The 27,588-nt window shown below is 36.1% G+C and overlaps 2 protein-coding genes across 4 annotated transcripts; one reads left to right on the top strand and one right to left on the bottom strand.

The window, feature by feature from the left end:
- Positions 1-182: 182 nt before the first annotated feature.
- On the top strand, positions 183-14,685 carry LOC120117289 (putative E3 ubiquitin-protein ligase RING1a). 3 transcript variants are annotated; one of them, XM_039137588.1, is made up of 9 exons: positions 183-572; positions 694-736; positions 2,082-2,140; positions 3,615-3,696; positions 3,778-3,898; positions 4,007-4,048; positions 13,204-13,737; positions 13,979-14,086; positions 14,300-14,685. In XM_039137588.1, exons 1-9 carry the CDS (start codon positions 302-304, stop codon positions 14,330-14,332), a joined length of 1,293 nt encoding a protein of 430 aa, XP_038993519.1. In that variant the 5' UTR covers positions 183-301; the 3' UTR covers positions 14,333-14,685. The 3 variants fall into 3 exon arrangements, with proteins under 3 accessions (XP_038993519.1, XP_038993513.1, XP_038993526.1); XM_039137582.1 differs by lacking the exon at positions 14,300-14,685 and having other exon boundaries at positions 13,979-14,167; XM_039137595.1 differs by lacking the exons at positions 2,082-2,140; positions 14,300-14,685 and having other exon boundaries at positions 212-572; positions 13,979-14,178.
- Positions 14,686-16,204: 1,519 nt separating this feature from the next.
- LOC120116733 (phospholipid-transporting ATPase 2-like) lies at positions 16,205-22,765 on the bottom strand. Its single transcript, XM_039137144.1, has 14 exons — positions 22,693-22,765; positions 22,531-22,575; positions 21,971-22,053; positions 21,766-21,846; positions 21,508-21,628; positions 20,719-20,825; positions 19,806-19,937; positions 18,425-18,578; positions 17,893-18,010; positions 17,619-17,792; positions 17,420-17,471; positions 17,200-17,327; positions 16,406-16,545; positions 16,205-16,317 (listed from the first exon to the last, which is right to left on the bottom strand). Exons 1-14 carry the CDS (start codon positions 22,763-22,765, stop codon positions 16,247-16,249), a joined length of 1,479 nt encoding a protein of 492 aa, XP_038993075.1. The 3' UTR covers positions 16,205-16,246.
- Between the last annotated feature and the right edge of the window lie 4,823 nt (positions 22,766-27,588).

Raw genomic sequence — 27,588 nt, 5'->3', positions numbered from 1 at the left:
TTAATAAATTTAATAGTTATCTTATAACATTACTATAATGTTTTATAATAATTTAATAGATTTAATAATTAATTTATAAATTTTGAGTGATTAAAAATAGTATTTGAGCATAGTTTAAGGACCTTTAGCGTAGTTTATTCAAAGAAGGAAAAGAAATAAACCTCTCCCCATTCAGGAAAAAAGGAAAAAGAAGTGAGCAATCTCTGGGCCATCGTCCTCCCTCTTCGGCTGGGTGTCTCTGTCTCTGTTATAACAGAAAAATAATAAAGGAGTCTCACAATCGACGAACCAAAACGCATCAATGCCAGCCCAGAAGCGGTCATTGCCGGAGAACCTCGACGATGAAGAGTCCAGCCTCCATCACCAAAGCCACACCAAGCAATCTCGGAACGAAGATGGCCAACACGAAGCTGAAGGCGACACGACCCAAGTGGAAGAACAACAGACCGATCCGGAGCAAGAGCAACAAAACCAGAAACAAGACCCCGATGACCAGAACAACCAAGCTCAACAACTCCAAGCCGACGACGAAGATGAAGAAGACGACGATGGTGAAGAAGAAGACGAAGATGGTGACGTTCTTTTCTCTTTTTAACACTCGTGTCTCTCGTATGTAGCTCGATTCATAGGTGTAAACACATGTTTGAAGTTGATTTCGATTCTTGGGCTCTTTTTTTTTTCTGTTGTTCTCAGATTCTGATGGGAGTCAATCTTCTACTTCTCAAGAGAAACCCGAGTATTGCTTTCCCTCTCCTTATCTGTCAATCATTTATGTTATTTTCGTTAGTGATTCTGAAAAATCAATTTTAGCTTCATAATTTAGCTTCCGCTCTGCTTTTATGAGTCGTGTTTGCTGCGATTTTACTTCTTTAAGACGAGCATTCTTCTTTCTTCTGGATGTTTAGCTGCTGGAGAGAAAGGAAATTGAGTTTTATTTGTTGGGTTTTGTGCTATTCGTTATAAGACATTGCGTTTTGTGATATGTTAAACTCATCGGTTAATCGATATGCATTTTGCATGTCAACGATCTGTGTCCTGTGTATGCTCGTAACCACTTAAGGCTGGAAAATTGTGAAATTTGTTCATATTGTGTTCTTTATCTGTCCCGAGTCCTTGTTTGTTAAGGACAACACCTTGCATACTCGTTACCAACTTGTAAAATACTAGCTTGAAAACACGTCCTACTGTATTCTTTCACTGTTCAAAATGTGCATGATTTATATTATATAAATGCATTTTAGTTTGATTCTGGGTTCTTTTTCATCCCCACCTTACGTTTTTATGAATCCCATTATGCATCTGGGTTCAACTCTAGACATTCTAATAAAACTTTAACGAGTCAGTACCACTAGGCTAGCTTTGTTAAGCTTTCAATCAAAGAGTCTATGTATTGAGACTAGGGAGGTGCCTCTGCCTAGGCTTTTGAACTTTTCTTTCTTCAAAGAGTTTGATCTTTGGAAAATACAATTTGGAGCTGACGGGTCTGTGAACAAGAATGAAAGTAAGAGCCGAGACAGTCTGATGAGGTTTAAAAAGTGCAGCTTTTCATTGACTATTCTAGTATTGGGAGGAAATAATGGTTGGGAAATGGGAACTAACAATCACGGCGTCTATTATTGTGGAAGACAATGTAGTCTCATTAATAAACCATAAAATTTGGGTCGTTCTTTTAATATAGGACGTGAGGATTCTCATGTTGAGTTGGCTTGGGCTTCGTTCTATTTCTCTTACTCCGCGCACGCACACACGCACGTATATATTATTAGATTTGCTAAAAATAACAACTTAATTCTTTTTTCCTCATAGTCGTTCTTGGTATATGATAGCAAAGTATTAGTTGACACCTTCTGTTGTGATTTCCTTGCCTGTCATGGCATATTTAGCCATATGATTGCTTGAAAAGATTTAGATTACCCTTTAAAGTTAGTAGTCTCTTCAAAATCATCTCATCCTAAGTCAAATATTTACATTGATGACGGCAACAGATCTATCTTTCTACAATATGCTTGCTGGGATCATCATGCATATGGTTTATAATGTAGCTTTAATCTATAAAGGACATTTTTATGTTCAAATTCCAGATTTGTCTTTGTAGAGCTTCCAGAAATTCGTAAAGATGTTCAATGTCCAATTTGTTTAGGTAATATTTCAATTTGCTACTATTTTATACTTTGCTCCAACAATTTCTGTTGAACGTCTGTGATTAGGAGTTTAGACGTGTGAATCAGTGGTTGTAATATATTTTTAAGCACAACTCCTGTTTGTTTACATACTCTGAGGAGGTCAAAACCATCACCTTTTTTTTCAAGTTTGAGTCCCATTTGCGTATATCTTTATTATTAGCATATATTGTTGATTATTTTCTTTGGAAACATAAATCATTACAAGAAGAAAATCAAGTGTCATGTTTTTACTGTTTAGTGCACATATTGTGCTGTTAATTGATAAAGTATGACTTATTTTTTTACCTGGCATTTAAGTAGAATATAATGGTTTCTTCCTTAAATGTTTTAAGATTATGTAGGAAATTCCCAATTGCAGTTTTAGCCTTATTGTCCGAAGGTGATATCTTCTTTAGTTGGTTTTTGTTTAAATCAAATATTGTCTCCCTCTTTCTAGTTTGTGATGAAGTTATGATGAGGTTTGTCTGATAGAAAACGAATTGTCAGCACAAAAGAGCTGTTAATATGTATGTTTTATAATTGAGTATAAAGTTTAATTTTAAATAGCCGACTTTCTAAGCATGATTCATTTAGTTTGATTTGGTAGATGATACCATTCCCGTTTCTTAGAATATCTTTCCTGGATACTCCATTTGGTGCAACGTTCATTTTAGTTTGTCCTGACAATTGCTTGAGTTGGAAAGTTATTTTCACCTGGTGCTTAATGGTGTTAGAAGATTTAGTATAAATTCATAAGTTCAATAAAAACTTATGAGTGCACTAGGACCCATAAATATTATAGAAAACCAAGGGGAGTTTGTATATCTGGATGCCCCTTGAAAGATCTAAAGTTGAGAAGAGAGGAAAAGGATAATCAAAGATTGGTTGATCTTGCAATAGCTGAATATTCAGACCATTCTCATTTGATTAGTAGAAAGGGGTTTTGATGTTATGTAAATCTGAATTTTACTACTGTTTTTAATGAATTGGGAGGAAGGTATCTTTTAAAAAAGGCAGATAAGTTAAGATCATTTGAGCATGTGTTTGTAGAACACTTATCAATTAGGGGGCTCTGCACGACATGTAAATTCTAGCTGGGATGGACATATTTAGATGTAATATGTCCATAACACAGAATTTAGTTAAAATTATAAAAATGTATTATCATTTTCTCCGAAGGAAAAACCATGAAAGAGTAATAGTATAGTATTTGTATTCACACATTCAATGGAATATGCTGCTTTTACTTTTTCATGGGGACACGTACTGTGTAAAAAGCATTTGCTATGTTTGATTGCATCAGGGTAATGCCATGCTTGTTAGTCTTTTAATCTTTCTTGCATTGCTGGTCTGCGGTCAGCATTAATGCTGCTGGTTTATTGCTTGAGTTCTTTTTTATAGTGCATTGCATTTTGTCAGATATTGTTCGCATTTAATATTTTTTGTGTACAGGAATCATAAAGAAAACAAGAACTGTAATGGAATGCCTACACCGTTTTTGCAGAGAATGCATTGACAAATCAATGCGACTGGGGTATGTTATAAGTGGATTTACTACAAACTTGCCTCTGGGTTAATTTTGTAAATGTCTGGAAATTCTTAATTCTGATTGTAGGAACAATGAGTGTCCTGCTTGTCGTACGCATTGTGCTAGTCGACGTTCTTTAAGAGATGATCCAAAATATGATGCCTTAATTGCAGCTCTATATCCAGATATTGATAAGTATGAAAAAGAGGTATAAGTTCTTTCCTTTCTCATTTTTTTTTTAATTCATGGTGGTATTATAAAATTTCTTACATCATAATCTGCCTAATCAAAGCTGGTTTTCTGCATTTGGCCTCAGGAATTGGCTTTTCATGAAGAGGAACGGACTCACATTAAGCAGGTCATATATATATATAACTATTTTTTGTTACTGCATGCGTTTATTTCTCTGCTCTACTTGCTCATTGTTAAGGTCAACATCTTATTTTCTAGATTGGCAGATATTTGTGAATTGTGGTGATTTATGTTCATTTGCCTAGCTAAAAACATGCAGCCTGACACTTTTCATGGTTACATGTATCAGCTGCATTCATTCAATTGTATTAGGTGCATATTGAAGTGCCATTTCTGTAATTTGTCTTTGGGATAATATCATGAATGGCTCCCGTGACTACCTATATTGTGGTATATATATTTACTGTTTCATGTGTCAGTCTAGTTTTGGAACTTGATACCGTTAAACGTTGTGGCTGTAATAAAGTAATATGATGACATTTTATATTTTTTGTATGCATGTTTATAGATATTTAAATTAATGCCCTCTGTGTATTTTAATATGATATGGCATGGTGAATTGGTGACTTGGTAATAGAACATGCGACTTGAATATGGAGAGTGTCAGAGAGAGAGAGAGAGAGTTCTCGAAATGCAATGGAGGAGATTCTTGGTCTGCGTTTGTTGATAATCTAAGCAGGAGAGTGCGTCGTAGTGATTTATGGGTTCGTTTTAGTCATTATGGAAAAGTCAGTAGGGTGTTCATTCCATTTATCAACAATAGACCGAAATATAAGGTCAGTACGTTTGCTTTTGTTCGCTTCGCAAGCAAGGAGGATATGTGTTATGCGGTGGAAAAGATGAACAACGTCTTGATTAATGGAAGGAGGATTTCTGTGACAGTAGCGAAATATGAGAAACTTTCTGGGGCGAGGAGGCAGAAAGAAGGGAGAGTTGAGGGCTCAAATAGTGATGACTTAGGAGGGGTTAAGGTTGGAAGATTGCCTTACTCTTCTGATGGGGCAAGGAAGACCAAGTTGTTGAATAGGTTCTGTGATGGAAGGACCTATAAAGATACAGTGATTGGGGTGAGCAAAATTTCTGTGGATGTTCAAAAGGGTAGACAGAGAAATAAGGAGGAGCTGGGAAATTCTTTGGATGTCTTTATTCCGGTGGAGGAAAAGGCCTGGTTGAATTCATCTCTTACTGGTATTGTTAAATCCGTTATGTCCTCACTACCTACGTATTTTTTGTCTATGTTCAAGATTCCAGCTTCTATCCTCAAGACTCTCAATTCTATTATGTCTAATTTTTTATGGGGAGGGGGCAATGGTATTAAGAAGATACACTGGGTTAAATGGGATGATGTCTGCAAATCAAAGACTGAGGGAGGCTTGGGAGTTCGGAATCTGATTTCTATGAACAGAGCATTGCTAGGGAAATGGTCTTGGAGGTTTGCAAATGAGAGAAATTCTGTTTGGAGGAATTTTATTTGTAGCAAATACAACATTGACTCTTCTAGATTATTGTTTGACAGCAAGATTCCTTCTCAATCCTCCTGGTTGTGGAGATCAGTGGTTAATAACCATTTCAAACAAGACTCATTTGGTTGTAAGTTCCGTAGTTTGTGCAAGTTTTATGTCGGAAATGGTAAGCATGTTCGATTTTGGCAAGATAGCTGGGCTGCTGATTTTCCGTTTCAGATTCTATTTCCTAGACTGTTTTCACTGTCAACTAATAAATTCGGTAAACTTTGTGAGTCTGGGGAATTTCTTTCTTCGGGCTGGATTTGGGATGTTAAAGTTCGAAGAAATTTAAACGATTGGGAGCTTGAACAATGGTGCAATTTGGTGAGCATCATTTCTTCCTTCTCTCTATCTATTGATTCTAGCGATGGATTGATCTGGAAAGGCAGTGGGGATGGGGTTTATACAGTCGGTTCTTGTGTTAAGAGTTGTGCTTCAATTTCAGAAGAGTCTCATTTCTGGAACAAGATTGTTTGGAGAGGATTGGTTCCCCCTAGAGTTGAAACATTAGTTTGGCAAATTGTGCTTCAAAAAATTGCAGTTAAATCCGAATTGGTTAAAAGAGGAGTTCAAGGTATTGAGGATGGCTTATGCCCTCTTTGTAAAATGGTTGAAGAATCTTCTTCGCATCTATTCTTCTCCTGTTCGGTTGCGTGGTCTTTGTGGAATAAATTTCTAAATTTTTGGAGATTTAGTTCTGTGTTTTCTGCAGAAGCAAAAAATTTTCTTCTTGCTTGGGATGAGTTGAAATCTAATTCGGTAATTTGGACTTTCATTCCTGGGGCTGTTATTTGGACAATCTGGAAATTCAGGAATTACATAGTTTTTGAAGGGGGAAGCTCGATCAGACTGAATTATTCTTCTTAACAAGAGTTAGGCTGGCCTCTTGGTATTTAGCAAAGAATAAGGATGTTTCTATTCCTAAGGACTCCTTAATTTCTGATCCTTCTATAGGGGATTCTTACTCGTCCTACAATTTCTTGAAGTCTTCCATAATCCCTTGGTTACCTCCCCCTACGGGTTTCATCAAGTTGAATGTGGATGCTGCAATTAGTTGTGATTGGGAAAAATCAGGTCTGGGTGGTCTTATGAGGGATCATTCTGGTGCAATCCTTGGTTCTTTTCAGGAACCGGATGGTTCTGGACCTCCAACATTGAAGGAACTTAAAGCTATCCAAAGGGGTATCTCTTTCTTTACCTCTGTCCTAGGGAGGGTTAAAGATAGGTTGATCATAGAGAGTGATAGCAGAGTTGCAGTAGACTGGATCAATAAGGTTGTCTCATGTCCAGATGTTTATGGTTTCATTGTTAGAGATATTGTTGAGTGTCTTAAAACTGTCGGGGGGGTTGTTAGATGGATTGCAAGGACAGCTAATATGGATGCCGATGCTCTAGCAAAGGCTGGTATAGGTTGATTATTATGTTGTTGACTTCTATAGTTCGGTTTTAAGGCTCAAGAATTGTTGTAAGGGTTCTACTTGGATTTTTCTTTCCAAGGTTGTAATTCTTATTTTCTTCAATGAAATTATAAGGTACTCTTTTCCTCCTTCCGATGATTAAGAAGCTTCTTTACAAGCTCCATTAATCAAGAAGGAGGCTTTTAAAGAGACCTTCAAATCTTATAAAAAAAAAAAAAGTGGAGTTTTTTCAGAAAGCTCTAAGGAATGATGGCATCAATTCAAAGGTGGTAAAGTGGGGTTTTGCAAAGAATGCCTGTTTGGTTGTTTTCCAAACGATGGAGGAGAGAAGGGTGGCGATGGAAGAAAAATGGGAAGCTTTGTCCTTTTGGTTTGAAAGTTTGGAACCTGTTTTGGATGAGGGAGGCATTCCCTTACCTTATTGTATGATTTCAATGGTAGGAGTTCCATTAAATTGCTGGTCGGTTCCATTCTTTACTAGTTTGGCATCCAAATGGGGCAAGTTGGTAAAGATTCAAGATGAAATTGTCCATAGAGTGGACTGCAGAGTGGCGCAGATGCTTCTCAGGGTGACCAGACCGTTTGATATTCCTGAACAATTTTTCGTTAATACGTATGAGAGGAAATTCTTGATTAAAATTAAGGTCGAATGTGTTGAAGAATTTTTTCCTGTGTTATCAGAAAAGGTTGAAGATGATGTTTCAGAGGTTCCATGGGAGGGGAGTTCCTCGGACTGGAGTAGAGGGGATGCTCAGGTGCAACAGGAAAAGCACATGGGTTCTTTGGAGGTGTCAGATTCCCATAATAGGGTTGAGGAATGGGTTCAAGGTTCACAACAAGACAAAAATACAGAAACCGAGGGAGGTTTGAATTTATTCTTAAATTCAAATATTTCTGCTTCGGTTGAAAAAAATTCTGATATCGAGGGAGGTTTGAATTTTTGCTTAAAGTCAAATAAATCTGCTTCGGTTGAGTTGTGTAAGCGTGCCAAAGCTGCAGGAGCTGCTTCCAAACAGCAGGACAATTTAAAAAGTTCTTTTGAAGAGAGAGAAGATGGGAAGCACATGGGGGTTGTTTCAGTTGGTAATGATTTAGTGGTCTGGGATAGTGGGCTTTAAAATGGTAGGGCAACTTATGAGTTGGCCGGAGTGGATCAACAGAGTGGTAGTATAGACGGTGGGGGCCATATTCCCACAGAAGATAATATTGAGGAGCAGTCTCGGGCTTCTGTTCAGTGTGGGCTGGGTTTGGGTACTCAGAAAAAATTAATGGAAAGAGAGGGGCTGGAAGCAAAGTAAGAAGAGGCTCATGTAAACGTGTTTATGCGAGGTCTAGGAGGGGGGGAGTAAAGAGTTGCGTAGATATCAGATCAGATTATAATCATTCAAGGGAGTCTGTTGGAGTAGAGGAGGCTCTTGAGTGCTGGAATGTTAGTAAAATGTTGGGGGTCGAATTTAGAGGGGGTAAACAAATTTTTATGGATAGATCAGTTTCACTAGTAAAAGAGAAGGAAAGAAATGGGTGTAATTAAGGGGTGTTGGGATGGTAGGTTATCCAATAAGATATAGATGTCAAATTGGAAAATTTTGTCTTGGAATATTAGAGGTCTAGGGAAGAGGGTTAAAGCTAGAGCGGTTAGGAGGTGTGTGGAAGAGAATAAGCCTGCAATTTTATTTATCCAAGAATCAAAATTGGAGGTAGTAAGTCCTTCATTATTGAGAAAAATGGGAGGAAATTTTCTGACTGGTTCGGCAGTATCTTCAGCTGAAGGTTCAGCTGGAGGATTAATTACCATGTGGAATGAACAAGACTGTGTTGTTAAGGAAGAGGTTATTCACAGCAGATTCTTGGCAGTTAGAGGAATTATTGAAGGGCTTCCTGGGTCTTGTTGGTTTATAAATGTGTATGGGCCGAGTTTGGAGTCTGAGAAAGAGATGTTCTTTGGGGAGTTGCGTTCTTTTCTGGATAACGTAGACTGCCCAGTGTGTCTTGGAGGGGATTTTAACGCTATTCTGTTAAGGGAGGAGAAGGTTGGTGGTGAAGTTAATTTGGCTTCAATGAATGTCTTTAGACACTTTGTGAGCAGTGCTAATTTGGTTGATCTTCCTTTGTCCGGAGGAAGATTTACATGGTGCAATAACAGAGATATTCCAACCTATGTGAGATTGGATCGATTTCTTTTGGATCAAGGATTTTTGTCTTCCTTTCCTTTGTTAACACAATCCCTTCATCCAAGGTCTATTTCAGATCATAATTTGATTTTGCTGGAAAATAGGGGTCGGAATTGGGGTCCTAAACCTTTCAAGTTGTTCAACTATGTCATGGAAGAAGAAGGTTTTGGTCAAATGATGGAGGTTGAATTACTAAAGTTGTGTAATTTAGACAGGAAATTTCCAATTTCCAGTGTGCTTAAAGGGGTGGAGAAAGCTGTGAAGAATTGGACTAGCAAGGGGTATTTACAAATTCCAGGAAGAATTAGTACTTTGGAAAAAGAAATTCAGAGATTAGAGATTGATTTGCAGCAAGGTTTTTCTGTGGTGTCTTTGAAGCAACTAGTAGAGGCTAAAAAAGAATTGTGGGACCTTTATAAAATTGAAGAGTCCATCTGGTTTCAAAAATCGAGAGTGAAGTGGAGTTTGGAAGGGTACAAGAATACAAGGTTTTTTCACCAATGTGCTGGAGGTAGAGGCAGGAGGAATTGCATAAAGTCTTTAAAAGTGGGGTATGAAGTCATCTCAGATCCTAGAAATATAAAAGCAGCAGTGGTGGACTACTATAAGGAATTGTTCATGCAGAAAAATACACTAGAGGTCGAAGAGTTGGATTTGGAATTTCTAAAACTTTCAAGTGAGCAAAGTATGGCTCTTGAAAAACCATTTTCTGAAGAGGAAATATGGGATGTAATTGCCAATTGGGACAGCAACAAAGCGCCTGGTCCTGACGGGCTAAATTTAGGGTTTTTCAAGAAATTCTGGCCTAATTTGAAACAATTAATGCTGCTGTTTTTTAAGGATTTTTTCGAGGGAAAGGAATGGGATGAGGAGATTAATCATTCTTTCATTTCTCTTATTCCAAAAAAGGTGAATCCGGAGGGATTAGAGGATTTTAGACCTATTAGTCTTGTGGGGGGATTTTACAAGATTCTATCAAAGGTTTTAGCAAAAAGGTTGAGCCAATGCATAAATGATGTTATAAGTCCGTCACAATTTGCCTTTATCCCGGGGAGGCAAATTATGGATTGCTTTTTTATTGCAAATGAAGGCATTGACTTTTGGAGGAAGAAAGGATTGTAGGGAGTTGTCTTTAAGGTGGATTTTAAGAGAGCTTATGATTCGGTGGATTGGGAGATTTTGATTAAACTAATGAGCAAAATGGGGTTTGGATCTAGATGGTGCTCTTGGGTTTATAAATGTGTGTCAACGGCCTCCATTTCGGTTCTAGTAAACGGGAATCCAACGGAGAAAATTAAACCCTTGAGAGGTTTAAGGCAGGGCTGTTCATTATCTCCGTTGTTGTTTAATTTGGGAGGGGAGTTGTTACACTTGCTGTTGACAAAAGCAGTGGATAGGGGGCTGTTTTTGGGTTTTGAGCTTGGTTCTCATGATCAATCATTTAAGTTAACTCATTTACAATTCGCGGATGATCTGATTATTTTCAGCAAGGCAACAATTCGTGATTTGTTGAATGTTAGAAGGGTTTTGCTGATTTTTGAATTATTGGTGGGGTTGAAATTAAACTTAACAAAGAGCAGAATTTTTGGAGTTAATGTGGAGGAGGAGGTTTTAGAAGCTTGGGCAAACGAAATTGGATGTTCTAAGGGTTCTTTTCTATCGGAGTACCTTGCGTTGCCGCTGGGTGCCAAGAGGAACTCGTCTGCTCTATGGGAGCCTGTTGTGCAGAAATTTTACAAGGCTTTAGCCGGCTGGAAGGCTAAATCATTATCGTTGCCTGGAAGGGTTGTTTTAGTGAAATCTGTTCTGTGCTCTCTCCCCATATACTTTTTATCTATTTTTCGGATTCCAATATGCGTTTTCAACAAGCTAAATTCGATTATGGCAGCTTTTTTATGGGGAAACTCGGCAGGCAATAATAACATTCACTGGTTGAATTGGAAGTTGGTATGTAAACCAAAGAAATTGGGAGGCTTAGGGATTCCGAATTTGATGCTTTTGAACAGGGCTTTATTGGGGAAATGGGTTTGGAAATTCGCATCGGAGAAGAAATCATGGTGGAAGGAAGTTTTGTGTAGTGTGAATAAGTTGGATTCGAACTCTATGATGATTGGGAACAATTGTTCAGCTAGAGCTTCTTGGATATGAAGAGGTGTGGTTAATAATTTCTTTTCTTCTGATGATTTTGGGGATTGTTTAAGGAATAATATGTGTTTAAGAGCTGGAAATGGGGAATTTGTGGAGTTTTGGAATGACATATGGCTGGGTGGGGTTTCTTTGAAGGAGATGTTTCCAAGACTTTTTGCTTTATCGAATAATAAAAGAGGCAAGGTGGCTGAATTCAGGATGCACGGTAATTCCGGTTGGGTTTGGGATATTCAAATGAGAAGGAATTTGGTGGATTGGGAGGTGGAGTTGTGGTTGCAACTTATTTCCTTGTTGAACAGCTCAAATTTTTCTTTAATGGAGGAAGATTGTTGGATTTGGCTTGGCAATGGAGAGGGCTGCTTTTCAGCTAAATCATGCATCTCAAAATTTTATGATCAGCAGGGCAATAAAGGAGAAGAGAGTAGTTGGGATAGGCATGTATGGGCAGGGATTGCTCCTCCACGTGTAGAAGCTTTTGTTTGGCAAGTTGCTCACCAAAGAGTAACTGTTAAGAAGGAGCTGTTGAAGAGGTGTCACTGGGATTGATCATCCTTTATGTCCATTGTGTGGGAAGTGCGAGTAGTCAATTCCTCATCTGTTTTTGCATTGTGAGGTGGTATGGTTTCTGTGGTCTAGATTTTTAAGGGATTGGAACGTTTCTTATGTGGTTCCTAAGAAGATGATTGATTTTTTAATCTCCTGGGATGATTTAGTTCCAAGACCAAATATTTGGAAATTCATCCCAAGGGCGGTGCTGTGGTCGGTTTGGAAATGTAGAAACGAGATTGTTTTCCAGAAAAAAAGGTTGATTCTGCTATGCTGTTTTTTTTCTAAGTACAGAACTGCTTCTTGGTTTCGGGTGAGATTTAATGATGTGTTAGTTCCTTTTGATTCCCTAGTGGGGGCACTAAATCTGGCAGATTCGTATGGTAGTCAGAAAAAAGTTTGTTCTCCTCCTTCTAGGTGGGTACCTCCTCCAGAAGGTTTCCTCAAACCCAATGTTGATGGGGCAATGGCTATGGGATGGGAAAAAGGTGGTATAGGAGGTTTGATTAGGAATGACAGGGGTTTGGTTCTTGGTTCATTCTCTGAAAAAATTGAAGGTGGTCCTCCTATTCTTGCAGAGCTGATGGCGATCAAAAGAGGTTTGACTATCATCGAAGAAGCATGATATCTTCCTAGTCAGAGGATTATTTTGGAAACGGATTCAACCACAGCTCTGAAGTGGATTAAAAATCCTGTTCTATGTACCCCTTTATTTCAGACATTGGTTAGAGGTGTAGCAAATACTGTGCAAGGACAGGGCATCATTTCAAGACATATTACGAGAGCTGCAAATTGGGAAGCGGATGAATTAGCAAAGGCTGGTATTGGATAATTGAGTGGAATTATGTTGAGGTTCTTATGTCAGAGTGTAGAGTCAGATTTTACGTTCTGGTTTTATGGCTGCAGTATGCTTTATGTTTTTAAATCTTATGTCAAGCAGTCTAAAACTAGGAGTTGGTTGTACGTTATGATTCAAAGTAATGAATTCAGAGGTGCTCTAGTCCTCCTTCCTATGTCCTTCATGTTTCTGATATAAACATGTAGGACATGAAGGGGGTCTCTAATGAGGCCTTTCTTTTATCAAAAAAAAAAATCTCTGATTTACAATGTTAAGTTCAAGTAAAACTTTGAGACAGTAAAGGCAGTACAATGGTAATGAACTTTTTAAAGTAAAACTATCACAGTGAAAGAAAATGTATGTCACAGTGCCATTTATAACATTATTCCTTTTGTCTTGTTGACTTTGGTGCAATGAATAACCAAAATGGAAGAACTGTATTTCTCATGTCATAGATGTGAGGTAAAAAAAACTTGTCCTAAACGTTGACCTGGCTAGAAGGGACATATTGCTCGGTACCCTTTTGTTCCCTATCCAGTTCTCTGTCCTAAGAATATCGTTAGGCTATGTTGTAAGTACAAGACATTGACACATTTTTTTGTTCTTACCAATGGTGGTTTCTATATTTTGTACAGATTCAAGCATCAATTGCTCAAATTTTTCAGAGACAATCAGAAGCACTTGTTAAGCGGCATAGTCTTGGTAAAGAGAGCAGAACAAGTGGCTTTATGAATAGATCACAACGCCATCATCGGAGTAGTCATCCTCGTAGACGAAGGAACTCTCGAGGAGTTGAGCATCAAGGATCTGAAGACAATGAAGATGAAAATGATGATAATGGAGGCAAAGATTCATCTTTCGCAGACGACCACTGTACTGAAGTGAGGCAGAGAAGGCGCAAAAGATGGACTGGAATCCGGATGGCCCTGCCTTCATCAGTGGTAAATTCAGATGGTGGATATGTTGAAAATGATACAGAAGTGTCTAGAGACAGAAGAGGACTTTCTCTTGGGCTTGTCTGGAACCTGGATATGCTTGTTTGGGGGAGAGGAGGTGTTCGGAGTCACATTCGACATGGAAATATGGCCAGTGGCAGTAGTAAGAGTTCACATGCTCGCTTAAACAGATTGGTAGAATATCTTAGGAGCTTGGAGGAAAATGATGATGAGGTACAATAGGATGATACTAGTATTATATGGTTTCTAATCCGGTCTATCACTGATATTAAGCTCCATTATTAACATAACTTTCTAGTGGTTCTTATCTAATTTACAGGTTCCACTTGAATAATACCTTAGGATTCCTCTCCCACCTCACAGCCCCCTTTTTCTTTTGTTTTTTCCCTTTTATTCCCCATTTTGTATTCAGGTCCTCATTTTTGTGTAAGTAAAGCCTATTCTTTGCATGCAGTTGGATGTTCATCTCAAGCTTATTTCGGTGGATGAACACAGTACATCAAGTTTGCAGCAACCGTACCTTTGTTGTCGGCCCAGTCTGTCAGTTAAGCAGCTATACGAAGTGAGATCTCTTTCCCACCAGCTTAAACATAGAATGTCTCTTTCTAAAGCTGAAGTTGGATTCTAGGAAAAAGACGAATTTGATGAGCCTTGACATTTGGTTGAACGGGTATAATACATAGGGGCTTTAACTGATACTATAATGTTTTGGGGTTGACCTCAAATTCTGATGCATGAACTCATTGATTTTCGATTTTCTTTATATCCTATGCAGGATGAATTCTTCATGTGGTTCTGCTCTTTCTAGCATTCCCCCCCTATAAAATCGACGTTTACATCTTTTGTGGTCAAAGGGGGTGTGGTTGGGTTTGTCCCCACCAAGGGTTGAAGCCTTTCTTTGGCAGTTAGCCCATCAGAAATTGGTAGTAAAAGTGGAGTTGGTTAACAGAGGAATGTCCTTGGGAGAAGATATCCTTTGCCCATTTCGTAAGAAGAATGAGGAATCAGTGCAGCATTTGTTTATCACGTGTAATGTAGTTTGGGAATTATGAAATAAGGTAATAAGTTTTTGGGATTTATATGTAGTTTTACCTAAGGACCCTCCTTTACTTATCTCGTGGGAGAATTTGAGGGTGTATTCATTGATTTGGAAGTTTATTCCGGGAGTCATTTTTTGGTCTATTTGGAAAGCAAGGAATCAAATTGTGTTTGAAGGATTATCTCTTGATAGGATTTCTCTGTTTTTCATTGTAAGCTTTAGGCTATCTAAGTGGTTTAAAGCCAAGTATCCTAAAATTCTTATACAGGAGGATTTGCTCATTGGGGATCCTTCACTTGTAGATGGAATTTTGGTTTCTGAATTAAAGGATTGCTCTGTGATTTGCTGGTTACCCCCCTGTTGATTTTTTGAAGATGAACGTCGATGGAGCTGTAAGGTTAAGTGACTCGGTTGGTGGTATTGGAGGTATCCTTAGGGATTGGAATAGTTGCACTCTGTTGACTTTTTCAGAGAATATCGGTCAAGGTTCCCCACCGGTTGCCGAGTTAAAGACTATTAAAAGAGGCATTGAAATCTTTTTGGTATCACGATGGTTTTATGTCACTAGGCTGATTGTTGAGGGTGATTGTAAGTCAGCAGTTGAGTGGGTTCACTTTCCGGCATTGGCACCTGTTTTCTTATTACCTCTAGTTAAAGAAATTCTATCACTCTTCTCTGAAACAAAGTACATTAAACTAAAAAGAAAATCAAGCCTTTGAATTATTTCGTACATTAAAGTAAAAGTTTGAAAACAACACTTCTATTAACACTTCAGAAACAATCAAAGAATCTCATGAATACCATCAAAAGTCAATTGTTCAGATTCATAAACTAAAAAAAAAAATTGGTTCAATCTTAGACATTCCATGCTATGATATCTGTCTCGGACACTATGTGAGTGAGTACCAGAAAGCTACATAAGCTTGTTACTATTGGGTTTAAAGGATCATTTATTTCGATAGTGCATGGTATAAACCTATGATTTTACTGAAATTTCAAACAACCGTGTTAGTTTTACTTTTATCGAGAAATGAATTTTACCGGTAAAAGGAAAAATGGGAAAGAATGTGATATAAATTCATGCATTCTTAAATTTCGTAACAGACTGTAAAAATACAATTGTTCTAAAACATTAAAACCGTTAAATTCGAGCTTGTCTACTTTGAGGAAATTGGATGACAATTTTCTTTAAGAAAAGTTGTAACATTCCAATTTCCGAGACCCAAAAAATTATCTAAAATTGATAACTAAAAAATTCATTGAGAATTTGAAATTCACTTATTTTAATAGTTTATTTACAATTTTTATTAAAAAAATGATTTAATAACTATTAATGAGAAACTAAAATGAATTAAATGAAAATCATAAAGATTTTAAAGGAACATTTCAAAATGTAAATAATGCATTTAGGTCATATATATTTCTATACCTTAATTGTCCTTGCAGTTCCTGGAATAGCTGGAAGACAACCTGGACTGCGAAAAAGAGTTCCTGACCCCCAATGACCTTGTCGAAGGGTTTGGTGAATCCTAAAGAAGACGTTCATAAACCGGACTTGTGCTCTTTCGTGGAGTAATTGACAAGGCAGAAACTTCTTTCTCAATCAATCTCGGTTGCGGCTCAATATTGCCTAAACTTAGAATCGGCCCTCCCGTTCATTCGGCTTGCTGAAGTGTGTTGATTTTACTCGGTCTGTATGTGTACCGGAAGTATTTCAGGGCTATAACCGGACCCATTCCGGCTGCAATGATGAGCTGTTTACAAAGAGAAACAACTCAGGGAGGAAGTAACTGAACAGGAGGAGAAAGAAAAAGGAAATACAAGGCAGAAAGTGGAACTTACAAGCATAGTTATCCAATAAGATGGTTGTCGACATAATCGTGAATGTCCCTGAAGCAGGAAATGTGCTGAAAATCCAATTGATTACATAGAAAGCAACAAAATTCCCCCATATGGCAAGAAGTTGCAATATTGTGAAGGAACTGCAAGCACCAATAAGTCAGGGTATTTGAATCTATTAAAAGTTGTAGGGGAAGGTTTGGTAAAACCATTTTAAATTTTTTGATTAGGAGTTAAAAAAATATAACTCCAATAATTCAAAAATTTTAATAATTAGTAGATTAGTTTTCGAGTCGAGTCCCTCAATTCTATATGAAAAAAATATGAAGCAATATATATGTATATTGTATATAGTTATAGAAAATCATTTAAATTGGAATCAAACAGTACCATAAAATTATAAATATTTACAATTAAATTTAAACATAGATTCGGATTCGACTTGAAAAAATTCAAACAAAGTTTAAGTTATAAAATAGGAATCGTCAACTCCAAAATTTTTGACTCGACTCAAAAAAATTTCAAATAAAGTCTAAGTTATAAAATAAGACTCGTTAACTCGACTAACTCAAAATTATTTAACTTGATTCAGCTCGATTGAATACTCACCCATACTTAACAGCACTAATGGAGGCAACACTATTTTGCACTGTTTCTTAAGCAAGGATAAAATTATATTGCATGCGGTTTCTCTAATCCTCCATAAGTGGCCAAAAAGACCTTGTGGGAAGATAAATAAGGGAAAGAAAACAGAAATGTAACATATTTACTGCATTCTAATTTAAATGGAAGCATACTTTGTCTCCAATGCCACAACGAAAGCCTGCAGCCATATACATCTCGAGAGTGCTACCACAGAAAGTTCTTCCATTTCACTTTTCTCGTAGGCATACGCATGTATGGTGATCACAAACACAACAATTGCCTGCAAATACCCACAAAATTCATTGACCATTACATGTTTTCATGTTTGCTTCCATTACCTCACGTGCAATATCGATAAGGAACATCACTCACGTGGAACAGAGATCGACCAAACCATCCAGAAAATGTACTTGGATTCAGAAGCCTGTGACAGAAACAATCCCATAACAGTGGGATGACCATTAACCAGCAGTCTACGTAGTTGTATGCTAAAAGGATACAACTAATTGTCCAGTTCCATATCCTAAGCTGGTTACAGTGGGGCGGGGGGAAAGGTGGAGAAATAGTAAACCTTCCCGTCTGGCAGTAAAATAAAATTTGTGGATGCTGCATAACTGTTACTTCACTTAGATCTTTGTCAAGGACACTGACCAGAACAGGAACACTAGTGCAGAAAACATTAGAAGCCATCAAGCTGACAGAATTGAAAAGACTAGTTCCAGAAATTCCTGAAATAAAAGAGAAACTGTTGTGTTCTGGTGTCAGCAGGAAAGAAATGATAAGCAAGTCTAAGTGGGAATAAAGTAAAAAGCAACAAAGAAAGGAACGTCGTACTAGGAACTCACATAATTTGGATGAAACATATAACTAGTGGTTTATAGAAGGAATACTGGGACAGAAATGCTGTGCGATTGTAGGAATAACGACCGTGAACAAGTATCAATCTTTTGAGAAACCTGAACTCTGCAACCAAGAAAGGTATTTAGGAAAAGAAAACCGATAAAAGGTAATCACTTTACAAGGAAAATAAAGAAAAGAAAAGAACACCTAAAATGCCACTCCTAAGCACTTTTTTATACAAAGTAGGACACTTCAAAACCGCTAAATAGTATATTATCACCAAGAAGTAGTTCTATAAGATCCATGATCTATCTTATCTTAAAAAATGTTATATTTTGCCTACGGGTCATAACAACAAATCTTCCTTTATATTCATTATATAATCACAACTAATTGCCTGAATAGAATACAGGTTGAGAATTTTCAAGATTAGTCTAGATTCATTACAACTTCCATCATAATTTACTAATAGGCAAAAAGAAGATAAGTACTACGCAATTAATCCTGAAGCTTTTTAAATATTTAAAGGTTACTTACTTCCAATACTATAATCAGATGCCCTTGCAGTCTGCAGCCCTTCTCTTCCACTAATGCCAACACCGATATCAGCTTGTTGTATCATTCTCACATCATTTCCACCATCCCCAATAGCCAATGTTCTATAATCACATGATTTCAAGAGTTCGACAAGCTGCCAAAAGTATCATTTCATTTACATGCATCAGTCATCATTTCCATAAAAAAAAGGCAATAACTAATAAATATAATCTTTATAAACACCGTTAATGAGCCACAACTAAAATATCCGGCAATTTAAGTAAGGATAAGATTAACTCAAGAAAAAAGCGAAATAGAGCCTAATACTGTAAAAATTTCAATGAGATTAAGACTATAAGAGAATACAGAACTACAGACTTGATTATGTACTTCTAACATCACAAGGGAGTTCAGAGCATAAACATTAGAAGCTGGTCTAGCTAAAATATATTAGGGCAATGATAATTCTCACTTCATAATGAGAGGTGAAGCACTAAAAAAACAAAACTACCAAAATGATGTATTAAGACGAATTTCATTGTCCTCCTTTTCTTCCTCTTTTTTCCAAAATTTACATTTATGTTAGTATTTGGAACTCCCAAGTATGTATCACGCCAAGCCATGCCAGTGTTTACTCAATATTTCTTCTAAGAAGCAAGAATATCAAAAGGTATAATTTCCCGTTGCTTCTTCATAGTAGTACCAGCAAATCCATTCTGCATAGAAAGAGATCCAACAGTTCTTTCCTATTCTCCTCTCCATTTTGAGCAGAAAGGTATTTATTATCCATACATAAAATGTTGGAAAAAGGCACATCCAGCTATAGTGAAAATATCATTGTAAAGATTTGACGAGCATAATATTTATTCTGCCCTCATTAATAGTCCTGTATGTTCTTATCAGTAGATGCAGCAAAACACAAGCAATCTGTGATGTATACCTTTTCATCTTCACTAATTAGCTTGTACATCAGTTATAAAGCCATGAATGGTACTGGATGAAAGAAATGTGAAGGTAAAGATCAAATTGCTGACTATTATGGGTCAGAGATGCATCCTCTTCAAATTTGAATTATATAACGTATTCTGGTTTGATAATTTTAGGAATTTTATTTATATATTTCTACTAGGATCCTGTAAAAAGTGGAAACACTTAATGTATCAATCAATTTATAATTTTAGACATTAACTTCTTATTTCAGAATATCCTAGCACAATTGTGGAGGTTAACATGACCCATAAGGAAAAATTGATAGAAATAGAAATTTAAAAAGTGAGCACGATGAATATGACTATGAGTGAGAACAGACAGTTTTGTAGTTGTAACTTAATTTCTATATAAAAACCCAAAATATGTTTAAAATTAATAACAAAATCAAAACCTGTGCTTTTTGGGATGGTGTAACACGACAGCATATAGCAGTCCTTGACAAAATAGCTAATTCTGTAAAGGCTTTCCTATAATGCTTAAGTGCAATTTCAAGAGCCCATCCATCAACAACAAATGCCACATCCTTCAATGAATTGGAAAAGTGAAAAAGGTAAACCTTTTGAGTTAAACATAGACAGATAAAAACTTACCAAATCGTTCATCCAAAGAGTATAATAAAATACATTTCAAAAAAAGAAAAAGAGTATAATAAAATAATTAAACCCTAAAGAAGCAATAGAAAGGAATAAAGGTTCCTTACAGGGTTGTTTAGGGTACCAATCGTTACAACTTACTATTATTGTAATGTAGCATGAATTTCAGTTAAATACTAAACCAAGAATGTGAGAAAATAAAATATCATTATCATCAGACTAGTAACTATACATAAGTCAACAATCCCCAGTTTACTTTTTTCATAGAAAATATATATTTAGTTTTTGGTTTATGCATATGTGAGTGAATAAATGAATTTTGTGAGCCTCGAACATATTGTCTGATTCTAGTGACAATAACTTTTGTAGCCCTTCAACAATTTAGTGTGTATAGCAGAAGCGCTGAGCTTTGTCTTATGATGATCTGATTAAGTTAACAAGGACCTTATGTTTTCTAAACGCAGTGGTTTTTTTTGGAGTATCTGTATGTCAGGTGGCTCTCTATTTTTTTTCCCAGAATCACAATTCAGTTTATAACCAGAAAATTTCCCCTTAATCAAGTCAACAATTTACTCTTAAAAAAATTAAAATAGTACAATTAACTGCATTTTTGAGATTGCTAACACACAAGAATAGCAGCCAGAAAGAAAAATAACATGAGAACAGAGAGCCTTTCACATAAATTTACAAAGATGGAGCAACTATTTTTACCTTTGGTTCTGAAGATGTTATCCTCATTGTAAGCAAAACTCTCCCTAAACTTCTACAAACTTCGTTTTGAGCTTTTCCATCAATTAGAAGAAGCTGACCATTTGGCTCTGATAGAAAATTCGGAAGGTAGCACAAAGAGGAAACATTATAAATGTGTAATGAACACTGATGAGAATTCAAACTTTGACATATTCTATTCATTGATTAAAGCAATTGAATTTCTTGTGGCACCGATATAATCAACACTGAAGGCGAAAGACCAATTCCACCAGACAAATCACCTAAAAATGCATAATGACCCCTTATAACAAACCAAAACCTAAATTATTGCCCCCACCAATTCCATTAGCTTTTTCATTAATATGGCTTGAAACACCAAAAATTATAATCAAGGATAACAAAATTTTTAAGCATTTTTAGTAACATAAAAGGAAAAGCCATGCAGTATATATAGTCTGCAACAATTTCAGATGTTAAAATTTTGAAGATAAGGATAAACTCAATTTTTTTATGCTTTTTTAAGTTTTCCCCAAACGCAATTTCTATTTTTAATCTTAATTAGAACAAGTATTTGTAGATATGTGGAGAAATTCAAGGATGAAAACTTGAATAAATGTAGTTGTCCAATCCATCCAAGCAACAAATCATACAAGTAGCATAGTTTCAAACATTTAGGAAACAAGAAAAGTAGTCCTTCTCATTGACCTAGATATTTGAAACAAAAACATAAACAGCAAGACGTTTTATTGATGCAAAGAATTGAAATTTATGTAAATGTGTTTAACCTACCCGGGGAAATAAAATTGCATGAAAGTGCAATCTGTATGGCAGTATTCTGCTTGTCTCCAGTCAGCATCCAAAAATTAATTCCTGCTTTCCTGATTTTCTCAATTGTTTCAGGTACACCATCCTAAAATAATTAAAAATAAAACAAAAGGACAAATGTTAACATCCAAAATATATTCCATGGAATTAACGTATATTTGACTTAAATATAGATGAAAAAAGTTTTGTACACAAAAATTGGATTTAATAGCTCAACTTCACCTGTAGACGATTCTCTATCGCGGTAACTCCAAGAACCTCAAAATCATGTTCCAATCTTTGGCAAACCTCAGCAATCCTCCACTGCAGAATGTTGTGACCAGAGAAACTGAGTCATCCATCATAAAAACTCGACCAAAAGTGTGCAAAAAGGTAAACATAAAGAAACAAACGGAAAACAAAAAAAGATCATTGGATAGTACTTCACCTCTCTATCAACTAATGTGCTATTAGCCTCTTTGAACATCAAAGACCACTCTTGATACTCATTTGCTGTCAGTTCACAACAAGCTTAGCATAAAGTATGAAGCCCCAATTGAGCATTGAAGATACTAATTTTTTACCCATTTTATTTATTTATTTATTATTATTATTATTATAATAATAATTATTATTATTATTATATTATTATTATTATTAAAAAATAATTACAGGCCCAATGAAAACTGGACCGGTCCAGTTACAAACAACTAGTTGGCCCAAACTAGATGGAAACCCTAAAATATTTAGGGTTTCAGTTAGGGTTTTCTAACCCTAGCCCCGTGCGCCAGCCGCCTCAATCTCAGCCGTTGGATCTGAGAGATCCAACGGCCCACACTCATCCAGCACAAACCCTAGGGTGATGATACCCTAGGGCTACGCGGCCGCCGCAGCTACTCCCACCATCTCCACCGCTGCCACGTCTCGTCGAAAGCTTCCAGAAGAGCCACTCCAGCCGCACACATGTCGCCCCAACGGTGAGTCACCACTGGAAGTCCGGTGACTCACCAGACTCCACTCTTTTACACGGTCCGATAGCCACACCGGTGATGGCTATAAAGCCATTGACAATCTGCAAAGAAAAAAAAAAGAAGGCAACCACGACAACCAACAGAGAGAGAAAAAGAAAAAAAAAACAAGGAAAAAACGAGCAAACCAACAACCACAAACACCAAAATAAGCAAGGAGAAGACGGAGAGATACTTACTGAGGAAGCTGCAACATCACGGGAGCCTTCACACATCATCGGAAACCTTCGAAAACCGAAGGTATTTTCGTAGATTTGCTCCGATCGGGAATGTTTTAAGGGAAACGGTCATCGGAACCATCAATAGGATGATCCGATCTATATTTAGGTGTAAAAATTTTTTCCGGCCACCGGATGCGGTGACCGGCGGCGGGGTTAACGCCGGCAAATGGCTGCCGGCCGTTGCTTCTATCTGTTTTAGAGAGAAGCGAGAGAGTTTTTAAAACTCTCTCAAAGAAGAGAGAGAGAGTGAAGAGGAGAAATGAGAGCTGGCCCTTCGGGCCAGTCGATTATGGGACTTAAATAGCCCTCCCCAAACGACACCGTTTTGGGGAGGGGTCTGTATGTAATTAACTAAAAGTTAAACCCTTTCCGTAGCCATCCTAATTTGTAATCCTTACATTTTAGTCACTAAATCAATTTATAATCCTTTTAATTCGGTTCTTTAACTTTAATTTTATTTATTTTAGTCCTTTATATTAAAATAATATATTTAGGATAAATATCATATTTAGTCCTTTAATTTTAATAATTGATATTTTAAACCCCGAACAATATATTTCAATTTATTTTAATTTGATATATGAATTTTATATAATTTTATTTTAGTCACCAAATTAATAAATAAGGAGAATAACATGTTTAATCCCTGTAATTTTAAATAATTAATTACGATTTAGGTATTTAATTTTATTAGATTATAATTTAGTTACTAATTTTAAATATTTTCATTTATTATAAAATTTTACTGCTTTTAAATATATAGTTCTAATTTTATTTTTATTATTGTTTATTTATGTTTTATTTTACTTGTTTATATTAAAATATTTTTTATTATTATATAGTCATATAAATATATATAATAAATAATAATTTATATTAAATATTAATTTGATTTTACATAAATTATGTTTTTATCATATTTTAATATTTATTTATTTTTCAATATCAAAGAAAAGGGCAGTCTTAATACAACTGGATGTCCTATTCTGGTATTTTAAAATTAAATATTATGATAAAAAATTATAATTTAATTTTATTATTATAATATTTATTAATATCGAAGAAAAGAGTTGTCTTAAGGCACCTAGAAGTCATTTTCTGATATTTCTAAATAAGTAAATATCTTATTTATGTTTGATATATTTTCTTAAAAATATTTGAATTAAATAGGATTATAAATTAAATATATTTTGAAATTTTAATAATAGAGACAATTTATAATTAAAAAGTACCAATTTTGGGCGTTGTAGGGGTGCTAATCCTTCCCTAAACGTAACCGACCACGAATCCCTTTTATTATTAAAAAGAATGAATTTTTGGTTAAAACGCAGATCAATTTATCTTTTAATCGATGTTTTCTTAAAATCTCTTTTAAAAGATGATTTTTAGGTATTCGACCTACCTGACCCAAAAGGCCGATGGCGACTCCCAAAATATTTTAAAAAAAAATAAAAATCATTAATTTATTAACATCACTTTTCCCGCCAAGTAAAAATTCGTGCCCGGGCGAAAACCGGTTACGCCAGCTTGGCGACTCCACTGGGAACCTGGTCAAACTTTTAAAATCAATTATAAATTGTCTCTATTAATTATAAATTAAAATTCATATATTTAATTTATAATTCTTTCTTTTCAAATTTTTATATACTTATTATTTTTATAATATTTATATTTATATTTCATTTTACTTACAAGTATTTTATTTCATTATTTATTTTTTCTGTCAGAGGTTTGAACATTTCTCCTCAAACACAACACTTGCATTGCATAACATAAAGCTCTATAATTGAGTTTGTCCCTTTTAAGTGAGAGTGAAAGCGACGTCTTCGTGAGAATTTATTCTCTGTGTCAGACCTAGCAAGTAACTTTCGGGGTTCATATGCTCTATGTCTTCGTGTGAATTTATTCTCTGTGTCAGGCATAGAGAAGTGTATCCCCTCGAATTGAACTCGATCCACTTTAGTCTTTGATGGACTAGGATTGAGGGTTAACAGCCCAAGGGGGCACTAACAAGGACAATTCAGGTACCTTTATTCATAGATCTGAAACCCTGCATATAATAAACCCTAGAAACTCTTTCGATTTGAAGCCATGCCAAAATTTTGTCCAAAATAGGTGTACACACAGGAGAAATGAATTCTAACTTTCCGTTTAATTTATTAATTTTTTTACTGATTAAATTGCATGTGAATTTTAAATTATTTAAAGTATGAAGAAAGCATGTTTAAATAAAGATATTTAGGTAGACATTATTATTAAATTATTTTTTATGTAAACTAATTCATTTCTTTTTGTGTGTTTTTTATTTCTTTTGTTTGCATAGCATCATACAGGATAAAAGGCATTGATCCTCGTGTTAATTGTCTTATTGGAAAACCTTCATCCATGGATAAAAAGTGTTCAAATCAAATAGTTCTAAACTCAGAAGTAAGACAGTGGGATGAGGACTTATAAAGACAAGGAGGAGACAGTCTGCAAGATGACTATGTATCTGACTTGGCCAGTTATGCTCCAGTTTCGCTAAAAAGAAATGATATGCAAGATTTGCGAAGCATTTGGGAAAGTTGGGACTCAAACAAAAAGTTGCAGTTTTATCAGACTTACGGAGATATCCCATATTTACTCTATGTTGAAGTTGATGAGGACTTACTTCGAGCCCTAATTCAATTCTGGAATCCAGGGTACAATTGCTTCACTATCAATAAAGAGGACTTGGTCCCTACTATTTAAGAGTACACAACTTTGCTACATATAGAAGGGGCTTTGGAGAATCGAATTTATTCAAAGTCAATTAAAACTCAACCCTTTCGAGTTAAATTAGCAAAGATTGCTGGAGTACGAGAAGAATGGGTGGCATCCCGTACAAAACAAAAGGGCGAAAGCGAAGGCATTGCTTGGACCAACATTAAAGAACTTATTCAGAGTCATCCAGACACTAAAGTACGATTTGATCTCTTTGCTCTGGGTATGTATGGTATGGTCATCTTCCCAAAAGTATTGGGATATATTGAAGCTGCAGTAGTAGATTTGTTTGAGCAGCTACCAAAAAAGATTAATCCTGCATCTGCAATTCTAGCAGAGACTTTCAGATCATTAAACGCTTGTAGAAAGCTAGGAGGTGGAAGATTCTCAGGGTGTACCCAATTGTTATATGTCTGGATCTGTAGCCATTTCTGGAGGACAGAAAAGGTTTCATACCGACGCTTTAATACGGACTACTCACCATTGAAAGAATTTCTGGAGCAAGAATGGCCGAAAGAAATTAAGAAAGATATGTGGATTAATGCCTTTCGAAATCTGCAAAGCAATGATATTGTTTGGCGAGCCCCGTGGCAAATCCAAAGGGAATTCTTTTACAAATGTGGTGATTACAACTGGATAATGCTGCTCGGATTGTGGGGAGGAATTGGATATGCACCACTTCTGGTCATAAGACAGTATGAAGGTCGTCAATTTGTACCTGTCACTGCTGGATTACATTCATCTGAGTTCGCATTCCACAGCAAAAATTATAAAAGAAATATCATGGAAGCCTTTACAGCTTGGAAAACAACTTTTTGTATCCGAGCTAAAGCAGCAAAAGAAATGCTAACTCCTGATTATGAGGAATGGAGATCTGTCAGGAAAAATGAAAATATTCCTCTACCAGACCAAAATGAGGATATCTCTATGGAAGATCGCATTAAGGTGGTTCCATCATAGATTGAAATCCTGAGAGTTGAGTTTGAAGCAGAAAGAGAAGATTGGTCAAGAGAATTAGAGCAAATGAGACGAGATAAAGCTATGTTGAGTGTTGACATTGACTTTCATTCATCACAATGTGCAATGTTGAGAGAAAACAAAGAAAATGTTGATGGTGAATTCAGAGCATTAAAGAAAAATTACCAGGAGTTATATAAATCCCGGAAAGCATCAGGACCAAGCCGATCAACAGTACAGATGATCAGAGAATTAAACATCGAGAAAAGTCGAGTTGAAGATCTGAAAGGAAAGAATAGCCGTCTACTCAAAAGCCTTGAGAAAGGAAAGCAAAAAATGGAAGATATTGAGGTTGACAGAAGAGAATGAATTATAAAACACAAAGCTGAACACCGCGAGATCATGAATGAAATACAAAGAGAAAGGGATCGAGCCAAAGATTTAGAAGAGATGAAGAATGACATCTTTGATAAATTTGAGGATGAGAAAAATATCATGTTCAAGGGATTTGAATCTGAAATGAACCATCTAATTGCCGAACTTAAAGTCAGGGGCCAAAGGATTGAAGAGTTCAATGTTGAAAAAGAAAAATGGGAGCTGGAAAGAAAGAATTTCAACACCAAACTTGAGGTAGAGCAAGAAGTGGCTAGCAATTGGATGCAAAGATGCAGAAACAAGAATGTTCAAATCCAGAAGCTTAATCAAAGAATGCAAGAAGCACGAATAAAACTTGAAGAGGATCTGGATCAGTCTAGAAACAAAAACTCAGAATTTAATGCTTACATTTTGCAACTTGAAGAGTCGTTATTTCAAGAAAAGGTTCATCTAGGACCTAGTGATCTCAAAGAAAGTAATGAGGAAAGTGCCTCACTGCGAAGACGCATTAGAGATCTTGAAAAAACTCTGCACAATTATCAAGTCATAATCACTGAGTTAGAGCAAACTCTCGAAGGAACAAATGAACAATGGCAAAAATCAACTGATTTTTATGTATAAAGAAATGAAGAAAGAAGTAATATGGTATTCGAGGCCATGGTACAAATGAGTGAAGTTGCTAGATATGTTGGGGAACTAGCTGTTGAAGCAAAAATAATCGAGCATCACGTTGATCCAGTTTC

Source organism: Hibiscus syriacus, unplaced genomic scaffold (assembly GCF_006381635.1).
Source record: "Hibiscus syriacus cultivar Baekdansim isolate YM2019G1 unplaced genomic scaffold, ASM638163v2 tig00000916_pilon, whole genome shotgun sequence".
NCBI classification, from domain to species: Eukaryota; Viridiplantae; Streptophyta; class Magnoliopsida; order Malvales; family Malvaceae; genus Hibiscus; species Hibiscus syriacus.
The sequence above is the reverse complement of the archived record's forward strand: the minus strand, read 5'-3'. Positions and strand labels throughout refer to the sequence as shown.

Coding starts and splice junctions, on each gene's coding strand:
- LOC120117289 (XM_039137582.1), top strand. CDS start 302: ATGCCAGCCCAGAAGCGGTCATTGCCGGAGAACCTCGACGATGAAGAG. Junction 3,899..4,006: donor TTGATAAGTATGAAAAAGAG/GTATAAGTTCTT, acceptor ATTTGGCCTCAG/GAATTGGCTTTTCATGAAGA. Junction 4,049..13,203: donor AACGGACTCACATTAAGCAG/GTCATATATATA, acceptor TATTTTGTACAG/ATTCAAGCATCAATTGCTCA.
- LOC120116733 (XM_039137144.1), bottom strand. CDS start 22,765: ATGTGTGAAGGCTCCCGTGATGTTGCAGCTTCCTCAGTAAGTATCTCT. Junction 21,629..21,765: donor CGATAGAGAATCGTCTACAG/GTGAAGTTGAGC, acceptor TAATTATTTTAG/GATGGTGTACCTGAAACAAT. Junction 20,826..21,507: donor ATGCAATTTTATTTCCCCGG/GTAGGTTAAACA, acceptor ATTTTCTATCAG/AGCCAAATGGTCAGCTTCTT.